This window comes from Neomonachus schauinslandi, chromosome 13 (assembly GCF_002201575.2).
Source record: "Neomonachus schauinslandi chromosome 13, ASM220157v2, whole genome shotgun sequence".
Taxonomy (NCBI): Eukaryota; Metazoa; Chordata; class Mammalia; order Carnivora; family Phocidae; genus Neomonachus; species Neomonachus schauinslandi.
Genome location: NC_058415.1, coordinates 66,225,849 through 66,235,926, shown reverse-complemented (window position 1 = coordinate 66,235,926; position 10,078 = coordinate 66,225,849). Strand labels below are relative to the sequence as shown.

General features: G+C 36.3%; 1 protein-coding gene across 1 annotated transcript; it reads right to left on the bottom strand.

Annotated features, from left to right (window-relative positions):
- Positions 1-5,613: 5,613 nt before the first annotated feature.
- LOC110581712 (olfactory receptor 13F1) lies at positions 5,614-6,595 on the bottom strand. The gene is given in 2 exon segments (XM_021691619.2): positions 5,614-5,857; positions 5,859-6,595. Coding segments are annotated over 2 exon segments (981 nt in total).
- Between the last annotated feature and the right edge of the window lie 3,483 nt (positions 6,596-10,078).

Here is a 10,078-nt window from a genome sequence, read left to right as displayed (position 1 = left end):
CCATAAAGTTGTTTTCACTAAGGTCAAAGGGAGTTTTGTTCTTGTAGGATTTTAGAACTTTAAATTGATAATAAAAAAGATGAAATTAAAAAAAAAAAACTGAACCCCCAAGAGCTTTCTGTTTATTGCATACTAACCATTCTTCCTAAATAGGGGAGTAGAGTGTTCCAATCATGGAGTGCTAAGAGATACCCTGTTTTGGATCTAGCTGAAAAATCTTCCTTTGTTGTCATCTGGTTTCTATACTTTAATCTTATCAACTTCAATGACCTTTCCTTTGACTCCATATTAGAAATTGATTTTCATGGCCAATCCTCATATTTCATCATTAACCAGAATTATTTTACTTCCAAGTCTTCAGCTTCTCAAACTATTACTGCTGACATACTCCATATGGACAGATGCCAACATACAGCTCTGTGAGGTAGCCAAAGGGTAACTTTTAAGTCCAGACATTTGAGTCACTATAGCTCTAGCTATTACTCTGTCTCCTATGTACACATTTTTTCAATCTCTGAAGGTAGGCCCAATTTTTCTCAAATTCCTCTGCATTTGAATTCTCAAATTCCATCTGAATGCCTACTAATACCATTACACAAGATATTTAATAAGAAAAATGAAGACATATTAAATGGGAGAAGTGAAACAAAAAACAAAACAGTTGTAGAAAGAATATATCATGAAAAAGTAGTTTTAGACAGTTTGATTTGGGTTGAATTAGTGTTGCAGTTTCATTTAGTAATATTACCTATTTTAATAGAGCTGTAGCATGTAAAATAAATTGGTATAACCCCCTTTGAAAGTAATTTGGGGATATATTTCAAGAACTATAAAACTTTTCTATTGAGAGCCATAAAATTGTTCATTGCCTTTGATGAAGTAAAGCCACTCCTAGGAATTTACTCTAAGATTTCATCAAAAAGAAGGGAAAATCAAACACAGGAAGATATTTATTTCAGCATTAGTGATAATAGACACTGATTAGAAACACTCCTGAATAGAGGAATGATTAGGATAGATATTTTTAATTCATGTAAGTAAATATATAGCTACGAAAATGATAGTTAAATACAGAATGACAACTGTGTGACAGGGTGGACAGTTGTGGGCCCAGATCTATAATTGGACACAGAGAATGGAGAGGCCTCACTATCATCTGTCACCCCTGCATGATGACAGGTAAAGATCTTTAATACTGACTATTGCTGATATGATGTCCCAGGGCTCAACCTCTTGTCTTATTATCTATACTCACTACCTTGGTGATCTTATCCAGTCTCTTGATTTTAAAAAGCATTCATATGCTGATGACTCCCAAATTGATATCCCTGTCCCAGACTTCTGCTCTAAACACGAGACTTGTACATTCACTCTTCAGCATTGTTGTCATATTTAATAGACATTTTGCACCTAGTGTCTACAATGAATGCCTGGTATTCTGCCACAGATCTACTCCGACTATACCTTTCTTCTTTTAGTGAGTTCCACCTCTATCCTTTTCCATTTTTCGGTCTGAAAACCTTGAAGTCATCTTTGGTGCTTCTTTTCCTCTTCACCCATATCCTTTGGGAAATCCTGTTGGCTCTGCTTTGTCAGTGTATCCAGAATTTGACTGTTGCTCACCTTCTCTGTAACTGTCACTCTGGCCTGGGGCTAAAATTACTACGTTTCCAAAGTCTTCCTGACTCTAAAATTACCCCTGTAGACTGATCTTAACACAACATGCAGATGACATTTTAAGAAAACTTTTAATAATACTATGGTATTCAAATGCGATTCACATCTTAAAGGAGAGAGCTATAGATGCCAAATTAAGGTCTCAAACTTGGCTTTTCTGACTCTAGCTTCTAGGATCATTCTGCTGTTATTGTCCTTTACTGATAAGAGATCTTGCTAAAGTGATAAAGTTAAAAAAAAAAAACACCTAAGCATATTTAAATCACCTTTAAAATATCTCATCCCTCCAGTATATTTAGAATATATTTTTTTCAGGGGTGCGCCTGGCTGGTTCAGCCGGTAGAACATGTGACTCTTGATCTTGGGGGTTGTAAGTTTGAGCCCATGTTGGGTGTAGAGATTACTTAAAAATAAAATCTTAAAAAAAAAAAGAATATACTTTTCAAATTAAATTGATGAATTTGTTTTTTAACATTTTTCTCTATACAAAGAAAGCTGCAGCAGACAAAACAGAATGAAACCTTGCATTTAAACAGCTTTTTTTTTTGAACAGAGTCCCAAGGGTTTTGCACTCAAACTTTTCACATCATTAAATGGAATCTTCCCTTGTACTTTATAATGAAGCTCTGGCAGACAACACATATTTTCCCTAAATTCTGATCAATTCTGAAGTGGGATATTCTATGTCCTTGGTACTTAACACATCTCTCCCCTCCCTGCTCCCATTCTAAAAGCATTAGGTAATAGGGTTCAGTCTCTTCCATTTAATGCTCTGAATCAGAATTTTCACCATTCTCATATGATGATATTGACTGGGCCTTATAAAACATACAGATTAACAGATCTCTTCCCTGGAAATCCTTTTTAATTTTTTTTCCTTTCCAGATTTTATTTAAATTCAAGTTAGTTAACATATAGTGTAGTATTAGTTTCAGGCGTAGAATTTAGTGATTTATCACCTGCAAGTAACACCAACTGCTCATTACAAGTGCCCGCCTTAATGCCTATCACCCATTTAGCCCATCCCTCCACCCACCTCCCCTCCAGCCACCCTCAGTTTGTTCCCTATAGTCAAGAGTCTCTTATGGAGATCTCTCCCCTGGAAATTCTGACTTGATGGATCTAGGTTGAGCATGAACATGATATTTTAGGCAAGCATTCCAGATGATCTTAATTTTTAGAATTGTTCAGTAAAGTTTCAGGATAACTTAAAACAAGTAAAGTAGCACAGGTATTAGTATGTTCTTTGGTTATGGGAAATTACTGAAATGAAAAATAAAAGACCACATTAGAAATCATGTAAAATCTTATTAACCTGAAAAAAAAAAAAAACCTTTAATCAGACAGACATTTAGAAATCTAGTAGCATGGTAAGTTCCCATTTACTGGGTGATTGCAAAGGCAAGTGTTTCCTCTGAGCTCACATGAATATATTTAAAAGTAGTACATGGGTGTGGGTCATAGTGAGACACTCCTTAAGAACTTGGAATCAAGGTTGCTCTCTGAAAGTTAAAATAGTAAGTTTTCCACAAAGAGCTGAAGTTACTCATCTGTTGAAATTAAGCACCCGTGTGAGTGAAACATCCAAAGACACTGAATATGAATATTGCAGAGTGTGACCTGCATGTTACCTCAGAGAAGTAGGACTGGAATATGATGCAATTTTGTAAGCTTCATTCTAATGAACTATTTCTCCTCTTGATGAAGAATGTTATAGCAGCGGAGGCTATTCATCATGGAATATAGAATAATGAAGAAGTAATCAAAATACAATTCAAGATTACATATGCACTTCCAGTTTTGGAAGACAGCAAACAAAACATACTGGAACCATGCAGAAGTTTACTCAATCCTGGATCTAGTTGTTTAGACAAGATGACTCTTGCAAAAGGCCCTGAAGTCTGAGGACCTTCTCTAGGCCTATGGTGATCCAACTAAGTGGGATAAGGCCATTTTATTGGGTTTTGCCTATGGACAGCTGGTTGGCTTACTTCACAGGCAATAATTAGCTAATCCACATTCCTCAGAAACAGTGATAGACAAAAGTTATTGAAGAAGATATCATATGACTTCTGGAACTAATGAGGCATAAGCCTTTAATTTCAATACCTTATTTATAGATTTTCTTTTCACCCATATAAACAAATAAGATGAATATGAATAGGCTCGATGTTTGTGATTACTTGAAATCGGTGTTTGTTGTAAATAATTATAGAGATTGGGTAGGTAATAGGGTTAAGATTCTTTCCTCCTCTTTAACCAAATAACAGCATCACACTGTAGTCATTGTTGTCTGGTAGTGAAATGTATAAATAAGGATGAAAATCAGAATAACTATGCTGTTTTTATTTATGATACAAATTCCCAGTTCCTACCTTTGGACAGATTCTGAATTAATAGCATTGGGCATCTATTATCTGAGAAAGAAAAAAGTTATATATACTCATATATACTAAGGGTACTTGTATTAAGAACCAACACAGGGGTGCCTGGGTGGCTCAGTCGTTAGGCGTCTGCCTTTGGCTCAGGTCATGATCCCAGGGTCTTGGGATCGAGCCCCGCGTTGGGCTCCCTGCTCGGCGGGAGGCCTGCTTCTCCCTCTCCCACTGCCCCTGCTTGTGTTCCTGCTTTAGCTGTCTCTCTCTGTCAAATAAATAAATGAAATTAAAAAAAAAAAAAAACAGCACAGTTCCTGCTCTGAATTTTTTTCCCCCAAGTTTCCATCACTGGCCCATTCACTCTCAACAATAATTCCTTGCAAACTCTGACTTGTTCAGGGTGAGACCTTCTGCAATAATTATCTATAATTGTTCCACCTTCTCTAAATCTGAAACTCGGGAAGATTATATCTATGCTAGCAAGAGTCACTTGTTCCATATAATAAAGTCATCAGCCATGTATGTCCAAAAATATCTCTCTTATACAGAGGAAAGGAAGTTATGTGTACACATGGGTTTCATTATTCCCCAGCCCCAGTGAAGGTGGAAAAGACAAACTCATCAATATACAATATTAATAAAATTATAGTTTATGTAATTTTGCTCACATATAATAAACATAACCATGAATGTTTCCCCACAATATGTGTGTACATTCATAAATCATTTCTTTTGCAATGTAATCTCTACAGGGTAGGAATCTTTTCTTTTTCAGCCTTAATGGGTCAATTTAGCATGCTCTAAATAGTAACATGGTACATGTATGTGTTGATTAATTCACTGAGACATTCAAAGTTTAATATGAGAATATTCTGACCTTATTACCATAGATATTTCAAGATGTCCCAAAAGCTATTTCTTTACTCCACTTCATATGCAGGATTACAATTGTACAAACCCTTGTTGTGATATCTTTGCACATACATAGACATTTATTCATCCCTCACATACACATCCATCCCAAATAAACAAAATCAATCATGCTATAGTTCATTAAATCTAAAACCATATTTTTCACATTTTAACATTTAGAAACTAGGAAACGTTCTAAAATTGATAGTGTCTTGGTTTTATGAATTAAGACATACCTCAAATTGTATCAACACATGAAAAAAAACCTATTTCTTCATAAATTCAGATATAATTGCAAATCGTATAAGGAGAAATTATTTCTAAATTTAATAGGCATAAAATTTTATACTCTTGGGGTATTAGTTATTGGCATGGTGATGCTAGAGTTGACTCTTAGATGTATAGCAAGTCAAACAGGAAACAATAATAAATTGTATAATTTTAATGTTATATTAATATTCAATGAATGTTAAATACTTTTCTGGAAACAATTCATTCTGCCTAAGTGATTCATTAATTTCAGGAGCTTTATTTACAAGACAAATCAAGATATTAAACTTAGTGTTGAACTATCAAAACTGAGTATTTTCCAAAGTTTGGTTTATACCAACTATTTTGCAGCTTTCTGGATAATCTTGGAGATTATTCAGATGAGTCTGCTTGCGCCAATATTATTGAGGGCAGAAATTAACACAGTACTAAAAGGATTTATAAACAGCAGTTTTTTCACAGCTGCTTTTACCTCTTTGTTCCGTAGACTATAGATGATAGGATTCAACATGGGGGTTAATCCAGCATATACCAAAGCTATAAATTTATCTATTTCCTGTGAATCTACAGCCGAGGGCTTCAGGTACATGGAGAGAGCTGTCCCATAGAACAAAACCACCAGTCAGGTGGGCTGTGCATGTTGAAAAGGCTTTGCTTTGACCATCCACTGAGCTGATTCTCAGGATGTTGGAGAGAATGAATGCATAAGATATGCAAATTAGAAGCATTGTCATGGGAAGGAGAAGTATGGTGATCACCAGCATGATTAATTCCACCACGGAGGTGTTCACACAAACCAGTTTCAAGACAGCCAGAATTTCACAAGCGAAATGATTGATTGTGTTATGGCCACACAGAGAGAGCTGCAGCACAGACACTGTTTCCACCAGGGTGGTGAGGCAGCCTGTCACCCAGGAGCCAGCTGCAATCTGCACACAGACACTCTTGTTCATGATGATGGGGTACCTCAGGGGGTTGCAGATGGCCACATACCGGTCATAAGCCATCATGGACAGGAGCACACACTCAGTGGAACCCATGGCAAGAGAAAAGTACATCTGAGCAGCACACCCTAAGAATGAGATGGTGTTTTTCCCTGAAACAAAGTTTGCCAGCATTGGAATAAAAGCAGAAGAGGTGTACCAGATGTCTAAAAAGGAGAGGTTGCTGAGGAAGAAGTACATGGGTTTGTGTAGGTGGGAATCCAGGACGGTGATGGAGATCAGAATTATATTACCCAGCAGGGTGATCAAGTACATCAGCAAGCACAGCACAAACACAATGACCTCAACTTTGGGGTAGTGGGAAAATCCCAGGAAGAAAAAAATTGTTACAGATGTCAAATTTGCCTGGAACATTTTATTATGTCATATTCATTTATGTATATGCACAGAAGGATTAACATCGCATGTTATATATAAAACATAAGATTGTCTCCCTTCATATTTTCTGGCATTTTTTTCCTTCATATGAACTTGTAGTCTATGTAGTTAAATGCTTCTCTAGCTTGGTGATAGTATTAGTAATATATGTTTGAAGGAATTTGTCATTAATTAGGAAAATTTCAAGCAGGAAGTCAACAGATAAATCTTCAAGCTGTTATTTTTGATACAATATTTTTTTTGGCAGTGTTGGGAAGGGGGAGGTTTATTTCATAAACATCATGAGAGATTGAGGAAAGAAATAATCTTATGCATTCTTTCTTTTTCTGAAACCACATTTATAACTGATCTATGGATAAGTCATCCATTTACCTGAACCATTGGAATGATTTTCTTCCCCTAGTTTGGTAACAGTCTTCTTACTTAGGAACTGTTCTGCTTTCCAAGCTCATCATTTCTTCTGTCACCCTTAGAGTTCTGTCTAAAATTATTTGGGACATTCAGTGAGAAAAAAAAAAATACAAATTTCTGCAGTCATACATTAATTACTGAAAGCCTTGAACTTTCAACACAGGTCTGCAGTTTCCATCTCAAACCCGGGAAGATGATGACAGATATTCTCATGGTGGTAGACCTATATAAAAATTTCTTTCATATAGCCAGAGTTGCCCTGGCATCTATGCTCCAGAAACATCCTCCAAAGGACCAGCTATTGGCACTGTAAGGCAATTTAAGTTTTTTGTTGCTTGTGAGAAGTTTCCAATTCATACAGCAAATTAAAGTTAGAAATCTATTTGTACAATATTAAAATTCTGAAACTCCAGGGATAATGTCCCATAGATCCAATTATAGTCAGTAGCTTGTCTGTTCTAATTGCAGTATTGTTCAAACAAGAAATAAACATGTTCCTGTCTACACTGTCTTTGGGAAGGTGAACTTTGCTTCTGATTGTGTTATAAAATAAGTCAAGCTGGCTAATTTAAATAAAGTTAATGAGAATAAATATTGTTGGCAGTTTCTCCTTTAGATTGAAGGACATTCATAATATGTACAATATGAAGTTATACTTGATGTGGAGGACATTCATAATATGTACAATATGAAGTTATACTTGATGTGGAGCCCACCGAAGATGGAAGAAGGAAAGCTTAAGTAACTCTTCCATTGCTCATCATAGCTCAAAAATAAGATAAGAGTAAATGTTCTTCATAGAACGTGAAGGGCCAATTTGTTTAAAGAACACTTCTTTCAAGGTAGAACCATTTTGAGAAGATAGCTTCACTATATAAAGGCATCTTGATCCTTCAGAAATCCAGTAAATGCTCTATTTATTTGAGTGATTTTTATAATCTCTGTTCACAATTTTCTGTTTTCTGAGTGAAAGACTGATGGTGAATAGTTCATGGTAGGGTGGAGAAAACATGCTGCCAGTTTCATCACTGTGCAATTGTGATAGGATGCCTTATTTTTTAATAACAGATTATAACCATGACTATTACTAAATTGCTTATATCACATCAAATATGTTCTCCTTCTCAGAGAAGGTTATAAATTTGAACTATTGCCAAGATTAAACAACAACAACAACAACAACCAGAAATCCCCTCCTCATTGTTTGATTGATTACAAACAGAATGTAGCCTTGAGGTCTTCTATTTACTCTGCTCCCATAGGGATATAACCTTCAAGGCTCTGGGATGATTCACATCTTTAACTATAGGACAGCTTGGTGCACAGGAAAGGCTAAGTAATTAGTGCTACAAATACCTTCCACTATTTCCTTTTTGTCATCTAGGGAAAGTTGGTGATCCTTATTGAGATTCGGCTTATTTGTAAAAGAGCAATGATAATATTTCTTTATCAGGGTTGTTATGAGGAGTAGAGATATTTTATGTAAAGCAACTTACATAGTACCTAATATATAGTAGGTACTTGAAGATTTTAGATTTTTCTCTCTTCTACAGTTTTCTGTTTGTTTCTTGAATCCTCTTCCTTTCTTGTATTTACTTCCCCTTCTCACTGTTTCCTTCCTTGTTTGGCTACAGCAATGTTCTTGCCTTTCTCCTCTCATTTAGACAAGATTCACTGCAGCCATAATACAAATGGTTGAAGCAAAAGGAAGAAGAGGCTGACATCTGGCCCCAGAGTCCCATTTCCCTCTGAATTCCTTTATCCAATACAATTCCCAGCTTACTTGTTCGATTTCTGTAGGCCAAGGCTTATGAGGCTGGAAGTAAATAATTTAGGCTGACCTCATTATGCCTAGAAGAGAACTGTACTTTAGGGCTTCCCCACAAATATCTAGAGGGAAGCAGTAACTAAGACTGAGGAAGGTTGCTGATCTGACTCCCCCACTATGTATAAAGCACAAACCACACTTCTGCTTTGGAGATACCTCAAAGCACATTGAAAAGAAGAGAAATTCTGAACCTCCATGGAATACTTCCACAGGGACATCAGCAAGATGGTGAAATAGTACTTTTCAGAGCTTGTACTCTCACAGAAACATAAGTTTGAACAATTATCCACAAATGAAAATACCTTTACAAGAGCTAAGGATTTCAGATGAGAGTTATGGATTGGTAAATACTTCCAGATCTCCACTGAACCTGAGCCCAGAAATAAGAAAAGACACATTGAAGAGGGTAAGAACAACATGTTCCCATTACCAATGTCATCCTTTCCTCAAGCCTGAGCAGTGCAATGCATAGAGACACTCTAGGGGCAGGAAGAGTGAAGTAGTATCCAACATTACTGTGAACCCCAACACAGGGCACCCAAGCTCACTCCCCCCCAGAACAACACTCCTGGCCACCACAGTGCTAGGTCAGGCCCTGAGGCCCCAGGCTGAATGCCTGCCCTTGTGGATGTAGCTTCCATGTCTACCCCAGTGTGAAGCAGGCAGCTGCAGCCCCAACATATAGGTCAGCCCCTGATGATTATCACAATAGATGCAGAAAAAAGTATATGATAAAATTCAACACCGTTTTATGATAAAAATTCTCAACAAACTATAAAGAATGTACTTCAATATAATAAAGGCCACATGTGACAAGTCTACAGCTAACTTCATAAGTGAAAAGCTGAAAGCTTTTCCTCTATGACCAGGAACAAGACAAGGGTGCCCACTCCTGCCATTTCTATTCAGTATAGTGCTGGAGGTCATAGCAAGAGCAGTTAGACAAGAAAAAGAAATAAAAAACTGGAAAGGAAGAATGAATATTGTCTGTGTTTGCAGATGGCATTTTCTTATATATAGAAAACCCATAAGACTCCACCAAAAAAACTGTTAGAACTAATAAACACATTCAGTAAAGTTGCAGGATATGAGATCAATGTACAAAAGTCTGTTGCATTTCTATTCATAATAATGAACTATCAGAAAGGGATATTAAGAAAACAATCCCACTTATAATAGCATTAAAATAATAAAATACTTAGGAATAAGTTTAACCAAGG